At 43.8% G+C, this 13,969-nt stretch overlaps 1 protein-coding gene across 1 annotated transcript in view; it reads right to left on the minus strand.

Moving 5' to 3' along the window:
• Positions 1–13,969, minus strand: part of LOC134538831 (protein white-like) — a 180,313-nt gene that overhangs the window by 46,210 nt on the left and 120,134 nt on the right. Inside the window, exons 2-4 of the mRNA XM_063380353.1 lie at positions 8,494–8,785; positions 7,502–7,740; positions 1,336–1,407 (exon numbers count right to left, since the gene is read on the minus strand). Of these exons, the coding sequence (XP_063236423.1) occupies positions 1,336–1,407; positions 7,502–7,740; positions 8,494–8,785 (603 nt within the window). The remainder of the gene's footprint in view (positions 1–1,335; positions 1,408–7,501; positions 7,741–8,493; positions 8,786–13,969) is intronic.

Below are 13,969 nucleotides of genomic sequence, written 5' to 3' on the forward strand. Positions count from 1 at the left end.
ACACTATATTAAATTCCCTTTGGTACCGATCTATTTGCAACGTGGAAAATGCAACTGGTTTTAATTTGAGTCGGAAAACATTCAATAATATTATCTTAGTCCGGTGATATTAAAATTAATGTGTGTTACTCAGTAATAGAGGATGTTTATTAAATAATAACCCAATTTAAATTGTATAATATAACAGTTTAATTTTGATTATTTACAAAAAATCATAAAATTTAAATGAAGGTAAACTAAACCAGTTTTTCTTACAAATGTTCAATATGTGTAATATTGTTGTTATATGGCACACATCCAACCTAAAGTCCAATTATTCCCATACTTTGGTTAACACGTCCGCAGTATTGGAAGCGATAGACTCTTCAATTCTGTGTCTCAACTCTGCGAAATTATTAGGTAGCGGCGGAACGTAGACAGGAAAATTTAAAAAGCCCCCAAAGGAAATAACAGCATGGCGTTATGTCAGGTGAACGTGGAGGCCAGCGAAAAAAGAGCTCTGTCGTCTCGACCATTGCGACCAATTCGACGGTCAGAGTCTCCCGACAGTTAAACTTAATAAAAACGCACTTTGAACTGAAACTACAGATCCTTTCTTACCGAATTTCAGAACACAAAACCCTTTACGTTCAGGAGCCGCCATTTTGCGTAGGTGGCGCTGCGAGCGAGAAAACAACAAAGCAGTGCTCGTGCATGCGCTTATCTAAAACTGTTTGAGTTACTCTTTAATTGTGACCTTGAACCAAAATTCTGCAACGCTTACGGTTGATACTATTAAAATTCATAACTGGGACATTCATTTATGTATATACTATAGTGTAAATTTTACTAATCCGAACTTTGATGCGTAAAATGTCATTCCAACGTATATATTTTTTCTTGAAAGTATTTTTTTTTCTTCCAGAAATAATTGAATAGTAAAAAAAAATATTGAAATTGTGAACTACATTGCCCGAATAAAGGATATTTATCCTTATTACTAGAGACCGGAAAGATTCGCGGATTCATTTCGCATTCTGCCAGAATCCAAACAACTGTACCTTCATATTACTTCTGTTATTGGCTCACAGTTTATCTGAAGGACTTACAGCCAATGCAAAACCATCAACCATACAATTATCGAATCGGAAGCAGCCCAGTTGACGGGGTCTCACAAGTCAGTAGCCAATGGGCATGTGGCATTGGCCCGAGTATGTAGGGATTGTGGAGTCCATCCTAGAGGTCATTGAAACCGCGAATTTTTTCCAGTCCCTACTTATTACTCAGTAGTGAGTGGAACATATAGTTGACATTATAGTTTAAAATTAGATGGTTTGTAAAAAAAATGTACTTCACCTCTGATATGACCTGGTCCACTCTCGTCATCCTTTGCTTGTAGGGAATGTGGCGGTCCATTCTCACCAGCGCCTGCGACACAAGGAGCGAGCGAGTCGGTGAAGCAACTCCTTTAGTCACACGGAGCAGTCAGGATCCAGCATCTCGTCGTAAGCATTGGCGTAGCTGTGTTCATAAAGTTGGAGGGGACAAATAATGATTCTGATGTCATGTAAACCCATTCCCCTCTTACTAAGACGGGGGGTCCCGGGGGTCCTCCACCGGAAAATTTTGATTTTAAAAGTGAAAAATAGCACTTTTTAAGCAGTTTTTGTATCATTCCATTGGATACATCGATGTTAAAATTATTATTGTTTCCTTAAGATAAAATTTGATGAGTGAAGAAATTACAAATAAAGTTGGGCAGAATAATATTATAAAATAAAAATATCACGCTCTAGAAAGTTGGGGGGGACAGTCCCCTTCACCCAAAAAGTTCAGGGGAACACTTCTCCCCTGTCCCCCCGGTTCCTACGCCCCTGGTCGTAAGCGAGGTCATTGGAGAAGAAACTAGGAATAGACTAGGATCACAGCCGAGGTCTTCTATAACTGGAGTTGACTGTCTTACCACTGCCTAACCCTGCTGCATCACAGCAACTATAGAGCCAAACTTACATTTTCATCCTTGAATATACACACACCCGATATCCGAATCATCCCTGTTCCATCATAGTAACTATAGACCAAAACTTACGTTTTCATCCTTGAAAATACACCTTATACCAGAACCATGAAGACAGATATATTTTGTTTATTTGTGATTAATTAAATAAAAAAAACATTAGGTTAAGTTCAAATATTCACTAACTATAAAACTACAATCAATAAGATCAAAATTTCTATAAGACATTGTATTGTACAGCCTTTTTATAACAATTACTTAGTCCTGTGGTCATAGGTTTGAACGCACGAAGTGGAACATTCGAGGATAAATTCAAACTCAGCATAGCTCTCGAAATTTTTGAAGCAGGCATGAACCAAGAATATTGAAGATGAACCCGTCTGATAGAATAGTTCATTGTGCTACATCACAACATCGCAAAATCAATATAATGTAATGACAGTTTCTGGAACTAAATGTACGCTATGTACACAAGCATCAAAAATAAAATCAAACAAAATAAAATTTATGAAAAATTACTCCTTAAAAACAGATTATTACTATGTGAACTTATCACGAAAAGTGACGTGACTTATCTTCTCACTGAGGCGTTGTACACATAATTATATTTTGGTAAAGGGCCTTCTTCAAACGTCATTTCATGTTTTTCTATGTAAATTTTATTTCTCAATTTATTTAAAGAAATGTATCTAATATTATTTTAAAGGGCTTTATTTTGTGTGTATTGCCCCTGAATATAAATATACAAATTTAATACCTTTGCTTGATTATTAACATAGATGTAACAAACTGTTATCGTCTTTTCAGTTTGGCACTCAGGGATGTAAAATGTAAGTATGGCCACATTATAATAATTTAAAAGTTAAAAAAATAATGAATACATACTAAAGATACAACACAATGACTGAAACAAGACCAAAAAAGGGGAATTTCTTTGTAATAAGAGACTGGATCACTTTTCGCAAATAAAAGAATATGTAGTAAAAAATTCAATAAGAAAGTTAAAGAAATGAAATGGCCAACCATAGCGGTAATAATGATCATGAAGATAATAAATAATAACTTATCGTCCATCATGTGGCATACTTCTGACATACGTGGTCCATTCCTAAAGTATCAAAACCTATAGAGGTGTAAATGGGTAAGCAAGAAGAACAGTAGTAATCTGAAAAATATTTAGTTACCAACCACAACTCCGTCCGGGTATCACTGTGATACTAAATTAGTGTCCAAAGCCCGCAGGTTATCTGTGGTCGGAGGTGAGAGATCCGATAACTGCATCACAATTGAAACAATAAAAATTATAATGAAGAAACTTTTGTTGGATTTTGCAATTCTGTTAGTTGGGTGACAATCCAAAGTGGAAATTTGGTGAAATTTGTGTGTGTGTGTGTGTGTAGGTGTGTGTGAGAGAGATAGAGGTGAGAGCTAATGGATGTATCTGGTATAAGAGCTATTGAGTATAAGATATACTTATCAGTGTGCGCACATAGACGAAAAGTAACAGTTGATGTGAGGGGTAGGTCGGTAGACCCAGCTATAACATAAACGACTTAGAGTGAGGTGCAAGTTACCAGAAACACTTGAAATATTAGCTAATTTTTGTATAAATTACAAGTATTTGGACACATATGGAAGTTAAGTCGCTGTGTAATAGGGATGAGAGTTTACAGAACTGTCAGGAAGATGAGATGAAGGTTGTGTGTGAGTTGTCAGTAGTTGGACCCAACTGTAAATATACTAATGTTAGCGTTAGATGCAGGTTGTAAGACCCACATGGAAAATAAATAACTGAGTTGGTCAGGTGCAAGTCGTTAGACCCACCTAGTACTGGTAGTTGATCTCCTCTGGGAAGATAATCTACTGTGTGAAATGTGTACAGTGATAAACTTAAATGTAAGATGGACTAATATGAGTTTTTTAGGTGATAGTTGGATACATCTGGAATTCGAATATGTGAGGTGTGAGTTGGCAGACTCAACTGGAATATGGGTTAATATTTGCGTATGTGTTTGATGAGCATGTTGCTGAATCTATCTGAAATATAAACTAAGGTGCAAGATATCAGACCCATGTGAAAGATATGCTACTGTGAGTGCGTGAGGTGCTAGTAGTTGAAGACTATTTTGTGTGAGTTGTGAGTTAGATGACCCATCTGAAAGATAAGATAATTTGATCAAAGGTGCTTTTATTTAGATACATGTGGAAAATAAACAGCTGCGGGTAACCTACTGGAAGATGCGCTATTTTCAGTGTCGGATGTGCCATTAGTTGCATACATCTGAAAGATACTGTGTAAGAGGTGTGAGTTAGGAGATCCATCTGGAAGATAGGCTAAATGTGAGTTTATATATTGTGTCTTTTGTTGGAAACACATGGAAGATAAAATACTGTGTGTAAAGATACAGACGGGTTATGGAGAGTGATTGAATTTTATAAAAGTTGGATACACCTGCAAGAGAAACTATTATGTGTGAGGTATTAGTCATTAGGCTCACATGGAAAACTATCTACTGTAATTTTTATAGTGGCAGCATGACAGTAATCTGCCCTGAACGTACAATTGCGAGGCAAAGGGTTTGGAAGACCCACGTGGAAGACAAGCTACTGTGTATGATGGTGCCAGCTAAAAGGTCATCTACTCTACACATGCTAGTGCCAGATGAGAGTCGCTAGACCCACCTGGAAGACAAGCTACCATGTGTGATGGAAGATGATCTGCCCGGCACGTGCTAGTGCGAGATGTGTCACTAGACCCACCTGGAATACAAGCTACCGTGGGTGATGGAAGGTCATCACGGATGGTGATCTGCCCTAAACGCACTAGTGCGAGATGAGAGTCACTAGACCCAACTAAATGACAAGCTACCGTGTGTGATGGACTGTGTTCTGCCCTGCACATGCTAGTGCGAGATGAGAGTCACTAGTCTCACCTGGAAGACAAGCTACCGTGTGTGATGGAAGGTGATCAGCCCTGCACGTGCTAGTGCGAGATGAAAGTCACTAGTCTCACCTGAAAACAAGCTACTGTGTGTGATGGAAGGTGATCAGCCCTGCACGTGCTAGTGCGAGATGAGAGTCACTATTCTCATCTGGAAGACAAGCTACCGTGTGTGATGGAAGGTGATCAGCCCTGCACGTGCTAGTGCGAGATGAGAGTCACTATTCTCATCTGGAAGACAAGCTACCATGTGTGATGTAAGGTGATCTGCCCTGCACGTGCTAGTGCGAGACGAGAGTCACTATTCTCATCTGGAAGACAAGCTACTGTGTGTGATGGAAGGTGATCAGCCCTGCACGTGCTAGTGCGAGATGAGAGTCACTATTCTCATCTGGAAGACAAGCTACCGTGTGTGATGTAAGGTGATCAGCCCTGCACGTGCTAGTGCGAGATGAAAGTCACTAGTCTCACCTGGAAGACAAGCTACCGTGTGTGATGGAAGGTGATCAGCCCTGCACGTGCTAGTGCGAGATGAAAGTCACTAGTCTCACCTGGAAGACAAGCTACCGTGTGTGATGGAAGGTCATCAGCCCTGCACGTGCTAGTGCGAGATGAGAGTCACTATTCTCATCTGGAAGACAATCTACCGTGTGTGATGGAAGGTGATCAGCCCTGCACGTGCTAGTGCGAGATGAGAGTCACTATTCTCATCTGGAAGACAAGCTACCGTGTGTGATGGAAGGTGATCAGCCCTGCACGTGCTAGTGCGAGATGAGAGTCACTATTCTCATCTGGAAGACAAGCTACTGTGTGTGATGCAAGGTGATCTGCCCTGCACGTGCTAGTGCGAGACGAGAGTCACTAGACTCACCTGGATGACAAGCTACCGTGTGTGATGGAAGGTCATCACGGATGGTGATCTGCCCTGCACATGCTAGTGCGAGATGAGAGTCACTAGACTCACCTGGATGACAAGCTACCGTGTGTGATGGACTGTGTTCTGCCCTGCACGTGCTAGTGCGAGATGAGAGTCACTAGACTCACCTGGATGACAAGCTACCGTGTGTGATGGAAGGTCATCACGGATGGTGATCTGCCCTGCACATGCTAGTGAGAGATGAGAGTCACTAGACTCACCTGGATGACAAGCTACCGTGTGTGATGGACTGTGTTCTGCCCTGCACGTGCTAGTGCGAGATGAGAGTCACTAGACTCACCTGGATGACAAGCTACCGTGTGTGATGGAAGGTCATCACGGATGGTGATCTGCCCTGCACATGCTAGTGAGAGATGAGAGTCACTAGACTCACCTGGATGACAAGCTACCGTGTGTGATGGACTGTGTTCTGCCCTGCACGTGCTAGTGCGAGATGAGAGTCACTAGACTCACCTGGAAGACAAGCTACTGTGTGTGATGGAAGGTCATCACGGATGGTGATCTGCCCTGCACATGCTAGTGAGAGATGAGAGTCACTAGACTCACCTGGATGACAAGCTACCGTGTGTGATGGACTGTGTTCTGCCCTGCACGTGCTAGTGCGAGATGAGAGTCACTAGACTCACCTGGAAGACAAGCTACTGTGTGTGATGGAAGGTCATCACGGATGGTGATCTGCCCTGCACATGCTAGTGAGAGATGAGAGTCACTGGACTCACCTGGATGACAAGCTACCGTGTGTGATGGACTGTGTTCTGCCCTGCACGTGCTAGTGCGAGATGAGAGTCACTAGACTCACCTGGATGACAAGCTACCGTGTGTGAAGGAAGGTCATCACGGATGGTGATCTGCCCTGCACATGCTAGTGAGAGATGAGAGTCACTAGACTGTGTGTGATGGACTGTGTTCTGCCCTGCACGTGCTAGTGCGAGATGAGAGTCACTAGACTCACCTGGAAGACAAGCTACCGTGTGTGATGGACTGTGTTCTGCCCTGCACGTGCTAGTGCGAGATGAGAGTCACTAGACTCACCTGGATGACAAGCTACCGTGTGTGATGGAAGGTCATCACGGATGGTGATCTGCCCTGCACATGCTAGTGAGAGATGAGAGTCACTGGACTCACCTGGATGACAAGCTACCGTGTGTGATGGACTGTGTTCTGCCCTGCACGTGCTAGTGCGAGATGAGAGTCACTAGACTCACCTGGATGACAAGCTACCGTGTGTGATGGAAGGTCATCACGGATGGTGATCTGCCCTGCACATGCTAGTGAGAGATGAGAGTCACTAGACTCACCTGGATGACAAGCTACCGTGTGTGATGGACTGTGTTCTGCCCTGCACGTGCTAGTGCGAGATGAGAGTCACTAGACTCACCTGGAAGACAAGCTACTGTGTGTGATGGAAGGTGATCTGCCCGGCAGGCGCCAGTGCGAGATGTGAGTCACTAACTAGACCCACCTGGAAGACAAGCTACCGTGTGTGATGAAAGGTCCTCACGAATGGTGATCTGCCCTGCACATGCTAGTGCGAGATGAGTCACTAGACCCACCTGGAAGACAAGCTACCATCTGTGATGGACGGTGTTCTGCCCTGCACACGCTAGTCGGAAATCGCTGGACCCACCTGGAAGACCAGGTGCTCGCGCACGGTGAGCGTGCCGAAGAACAGGTCGTCCTGCTGCACGTAGGCGGACAGGCTGGCCATGGCGGAGCTGGACACAGGCACTTCGTTGAAGGCGCGGTAGCCGCTCACCACCATGTTGGAGCCGCTGCGGAACATGAGCGTGTTGAGGAGCGTGGTCTTGCCGGCACCGCTGGAGCCCATGATGGCCATCAGCTCGCCCGGCCGCGCCACGCCGCTCACTGTGGACACCCCGCGCACCCCTTGTCACCTCCAGTTACCCTTCAGCTTGGGACAACCCATAATAGCCCCGGCCTCTGGACATGGCTGGATCTCCAACACCTCTCCCGTCTCGCGTATACGGCATTTCCCGTGGGGGCCCCATAGGACTGGGTTACCAAACCAAAAAAGGGGAGCAATCCTTTAAACCTTTTTACTTTACCACCCCATAATAGTATAGCATATCTTCAACCTATAGAAAAATAAATTTCGTTTAATATTGGAAAATTGGCAATATTAAGGCAAATATCACATTCAAGAGATTTCGAAGATCTTGACATATGGATTTTTTTTCCTTTTTATAAGTTGATATCATTCCAAAAAAAAATAAGAACAACCTATCTTTACCAACAAAGTCCACATCAAAGAATTTATTTTGTACGTTTCCTTGACCCATGGAACAAAAAGGCTAGGGAGTGGATGCGTGCAATCTTTTTCGTGTTGAAATTATTCCTCTTAGTCAAAATAAAAATTACATCCCTAATTTCAATCCCCAGATACACAGTGAATAATTTCAACACTAATTCCTAACTCATGTGTTAAAGTTCTTTTTTTTTTTTACACTATTCACTTCAAGATGAAAATTTTATTATTCTTCCCAGCAAAATCTTTTCAAGCTCCAAGAAAACAAACCCTCGGGCAATGTCCTTCATTTGCGCGGCTACAGCTCATGTCGCTGCACAACAGCCAACCAGAGTTGCGGAACAGGCACCCACCTCCCTTGATGATGTGCTTCATGTGGCGGGACTCGTGCGATGAGGGCGAGACCCCGGGGAACAGGCGGCGGCGTCGCGGCTGCCCGCCCTCCGTGAACACGTTCATGTCGTGCCACGTGTAGGTGATGCTGTCCACGACCCTGCCGCCCCTGGGGTCCAGCCGCCCCCCGCCGCCCCCGCCGCCGCCGCCGCTGGAGTAGCCGTTCTCCAGCCGCACCCCGTTGTGCAGCGGCTCCATGGGCACGCTCACGTCGCTGGCGTAGTCGTCGCTGATGCTCGGCGTGCGGCGCTCCTGCGGCACCGGGAGAGAGGGGCGCGTGTTACACGGGGTTGCCGGGCATGCTTTCCTAAATGTGTGGTTTCACCATGGAGTTGCCAGACATGCTTTATAAATGTGTGGTGTCACCATGGGGTTAACAGGCATGATTTACTAACTGTGTGGTTTCACAATTGGGGTTGCCAGGTATGATTTAATAAATGTGTGGTTTCACAATGAGGTGGCCAGGTATGATTTAATAAAAGTGTGGTTTGACTAGGGGGTCTCCAGGCATGCTTTACTCAATGTGTGGTTTCACCAGGGCTTTCCAGGCATGCTTTATAGATGTGTGGTTTCACCATGAGGTTTCCAGGCATGCCTTACTAAATGTGTGGTTTCACCAGGGCTTTCAAGGCATGCCTTACGAAATGTGTGATTTCACATTGGAATATCCAGGTATACTTTACTAAATGTGTGGTTTCACCAATGGGTTTTCGGGCATGCTTTATAGATGTGTGGTTTCACCATGAGGTTGCCTTGTATTATTTAATAAAAGTGTGGTTTCACTAGGAGTTACCAGACATGCTTTACAAAATGTGTGGTTTCTCTAAGGGTTACCAGACATGCTTTATAGATGTGTGGTTTCACCATGAGGTTGCCTTGTATTATTTAATAAAAGTGTGGTTTCACTAGGAGTTACTAGACATGCTTTACAAAATGTGTGGTTTCTCTAAGGGTTACCAGACATTCTTTATAGATGTGTGGTTTCACCATGAGGTTTCCAGGTATGATTTAATAAAAGTGTGGTTTCACTAGGAGTTACCAGACATGCTTTATAAACGTGTGGTTTCACATTGGGATATCCAGGCATACTTTACTAAATGCGTGGTTTCACATTGGGATATCCAAGCATACTTTACTAAATGCGTGGTTTCACATTGGGATATCCAGGTATACTTTACTAAATGTGTGGTTTCACCAGGGTTTTCCAGGCATTATCTTTGAAAGATTTGTGCAATGGGAGTGCATGACTTGATGTAAGTTTTTGGACATATGCCATGGCGTATGTCCAAAAACTTACATTAGTCACTTTCCAGGCATGCTTTATAGATGAGTGGTTTCACAATGGGGTTTCCAGGCATAATTTAATAAAAGTGTGGCTTCACTAGGTTTTGCCGGGCATGCTTCATAAATGTGTGGTTTCACTAGGGGGTCTCCAGGAATACTTTACTAATTGTGTGGTTTCACCATGGGATTTTTAGGCATACCTACTTTACTAACTGTGTGGTTTCACAATGGGGTTTCCAGGTATTATTTATAAATGTGTGGTGTAACCAGTACCACTGTTTACAGTTATATATTATTATTTTTATTATGATTGTAATATTACTTGTATATTCCATGAAGGAATATTATGTATTTAATTGTTTTGATTGTAAAGAGGACAACCAAGGCGTAACAAATATGACACATCTTATTACCATAGATGACACACTTTCAACTTCAGGGTCTTCTAAGAATTATTCCTTGGAAACTTTATTCATTTGGTCTTAGTTCGATTCTTTTACACTCCAACATCCACGTTTTTATTTCACTATGCAGCTTATTTGCTGATATCGATAGCTCCTTGGTTGCTAGGGACGGCGAGTAAATAGATATTAGGAGTAAGAAGGGAGACGCCATCGCCATCTTGCGGAAAGAAGACGTTTCTCGGGCTGGGGCGAACCAAAGCCTTGGTTGCCGCCCGAGAAATAGAAGATTTCGCGTCATCCGCGATCGTGTCCTGCTTAGCATTCTCCTCTCTACGAGTTGAGAGAATTGTATCTGGATTAAATAAATCCTAGATAGGGAGTATCGGCGACTACGAGTGCCAACTTCCGCGTCGGTCCCGTTTTCGTCTCGTAGTGGTTCCAGACATCTGAGGGCAGCGCCAGCTGAGATTCGACCACGAAGATTGGTGAGACCAATCCAGAATTAGACCAGACTTTCCAGGACGAGAGGGATGTCGAGTCTTCATCTGATACCCGGCGACCTCAGCACCTCTGTAGTTCGCTAATTACAGCATTACAGCATCCAGAGTTCCAGTGTAGCAGCAGACCACCTGGAGGTCCTGTGAAGAGAGCCTCAAGCCTCCGACAACGTAAAGCTAGACCCAGCAGTATATTCCACGTGTTCTAGTGACTTCATTTGCATCTAATTTCCGACACCTAGATTTGACACCTTGGTTGTTTCTCAATTAATCTCATTTTAAACGTAACTTCACACCAATATTTAAGAACCATTAAAATCATATGTTTTTCAATTATTATTATTTCATTTATATGCAAATTTCCACTATTCACGTAACACCACTAAATTTACTTTTTATAATTACTCTCCATACAGTAACCCAGGGCAGTGACGTGCTAGCTGGACTATCAGTCTGGGCAGACCATCCAGCAGTAGCGGTCCTGGTATTTACTGCAACGAGGGTAGGCGCCAAGAACCCCATGAGAACACATCAATACAATAGCAAGGAGGTTTATTACAGTGGCTACCACAACTAGGAGCCTGTAGTAGCAAGCATTTAGTTGTTTCAGTGTCGCCACAACTAGGGGCCAACAGTTTACTTTCAGTGGCGAGCCAACTTAGGGGCTTCGACGAGGGTCTACGCTCACTGGACCGTCTACCAAAGTGAAATTGTGTAGTTTGCTGTAGCTTTGCATACTAGTACGTCGGAACCACAACAAGATGGCCGACGAAGGTATGTATTTCCTGAGGCACAAAAAGACCAGCTCCGACAAGGAGGAAACGTCAGTCGAGGGCCAGAAGGAAATACTAGGCGTTGTGGAAAGCGAAAACAAAGAGGACACACCCACACTAAGCATTGAGGCAGGTCAGGGAATTAGCTTTGCTCCCGAACCCGCGAGCATAGAGGAAAGTAACGCTTCCGAACCAGTTATGCAGGCAGCTAAAGAAAACACGAATAACATTTCCATGGAGGATTTAATGCGAGCATTGAATGTGGTTACTATACAAATTAATACTGCGTTAGAATCCCAGCGTGTAGAAGTAACCGAACATATATCTAATGAAATGACAAGACAGAAACTCGAACAGGCAAAAACATTATCTGACGAGATGGCTAGACAGAGGTCCGAAGCGGCGGAACAAAACAGGTTACAACATCTTGAATTGATAGATAAAGTAGAAGCTAAAATTGGTGACGTAACCAGACAACTAGCGACACAAATTCGCGACACGCAGAAGGAAGTTCATAACATTCGCGAAACGGTAATGAACAGATTTGAGGAAATTGATGCGCAAGTAATCGAGTTACAACAACACGTAATCAACACGGAAACTTCGTGCATAGAGGTCGCAAAACGTACTGCAGAGGAACAGTTCAACCATTACGTTCAGCTTAGCGAAACACAATTCGCAAATGTAAATACCGCGCTACAACGACATGAAGCGAGTAGTGCAGACGACATTCGAACCGTGAATAGAAAATTGATCCAGCTCGAGAACTGCGTGCAGCATTTGTCATTGTCTGGAGCGGCAGCGCATACACCGATAAACGTTGACACAACGACGCGTCTGCGGCGGAAACGATGACGTCAGCGCAGCGAGACCCGTCCGCGTCGTCACACCAGGCTACGCCGACTTACCGTTCACAAGACGTGATTACCAACACTGCAGCCGGACAACAAGTAATACTAGTGGATACAGCAGCCTTAAACCACCCTGCTAGGCATTGGTCAGAGGAAATGCCTGTATTTTCCTCAAAATCCACGGAAAATCCACGTAAATTTATAAAATTATTTGAAGAATACGCGGAGAGATTCAATCTTTCGGACACAGAAAAATTGCGATGTTTGAACAACTGCTTGAAAAGTACCGCATATTATTGGTGGGAAGTTCACCAAACTTCCATCTCATCATTTGGACAGTTTAAAGCAGCTTTCCTACAACAACACTGGAGTTTAAAAATTCAGGGGAATTTACGCGCTCAGTTACACGGAGAAAAGTATGATCCTAAGAAAAACAAGACACTCGAGGCTCATTTAAGCGACATGTTCGAGCGTACCCGCTATCTAGACGTTGTCATGAGCGACGATGAATTCGTGGCAATGATTCTAGGCCAACTTCCGATGCGCTACCAATTACATCTGACAGGTAGAAGCTTTGACGGGATAGCAGATTTCCGGGAACAGCTACTCGCATATGACAGGCTCGACCGTCAAAGTAGAAGTAGCCAGCGAGAGGAAACGGAAATATCACCGGTAAACAGACAACCACCGTTGTATCAGCCTTGGAATCAGCGGCGTAATGAAAATTACCCGGACAATAACCAACGTAAACAGCCGCACGTGAACAGTCTAATTTGGGGCAAGAATAAGCCGGCCCATAGACGAAACACTTGGTATTCAGGCCGTGACAACAACGATGTTTACCATAGAGGTTCGAAGTCACGCGAGTTTGAACGCTCAAAACACAACCGCTCGTGGCGTAACAGCGAGGAACGCGGAGAATACAGACGCGGAGGTAGTATTTATGATTCAACGCCTAGGCGAGAAGGTAGGGGCGAACAGTCTAGAACCCCACCTACCTCACCGAGACGGCCACCCAGGTCGCCGCGCTATAAGGACGACAGACATTCGCCCAAATATTCGAGTAAGAACTACGACAACTCGAAACATTATTACGAAAATCGAGGAGAAGCGAAGTCATCCGGTAGTCCGCGAGTAGGTGTATTTGGTTCATCCTGGGACAGGGGTGTGGGGTGGGGGATCCGGGGATCCGCGGCGGTCATCTTGGAATACGTCACTTCCAGCGGCCATCTTGTAATACGTCACTTCCGGCGGCCATCTTGGATTACGCCACTTCCGGCGGCCATCTTGTATTTGACCTTGACCTTTGACCCCGACGACCATTTTGTTTTTCTAGAACATTCCGCCATTTTGTTTTCTAGATCATTCCGCCATTTTGAGTTTCGTACACCATCTTGAAAATCTTTATGTATTATCCGATTTTAATGGGAAAAAAATTAAAATTTATAAAAAATTAAATAATCAAAATTTTAAAATAAAATTTAAAAATATATTATTTAATACAATTTTAATTAAATACCTGCGCATCGAACACCCAATTCCTCTATATTACGTATATACCATCTAGCACCCCACTCCTATGTTACAATGATATCGCTATCGAACACCCCACTCACCCCTGTTACAA

The sequence above is a fragment of the Bacillus rossius genome, chromosome 14, assembly GCF_032445375.1.
Source record: "Bacillus rossius redtenbacheri isolate Brsri chromosome 14, Brsri_v3, whole genome shotgun sequence".
In the NCBI taxonomy this organism is placed as follows: domain Eukaryota; kingdom Metazoa; phylum Arthropoda; class Insecta; order Phasmatodea; family Bacillidae; genus Bacillus; species Bacillus rossius.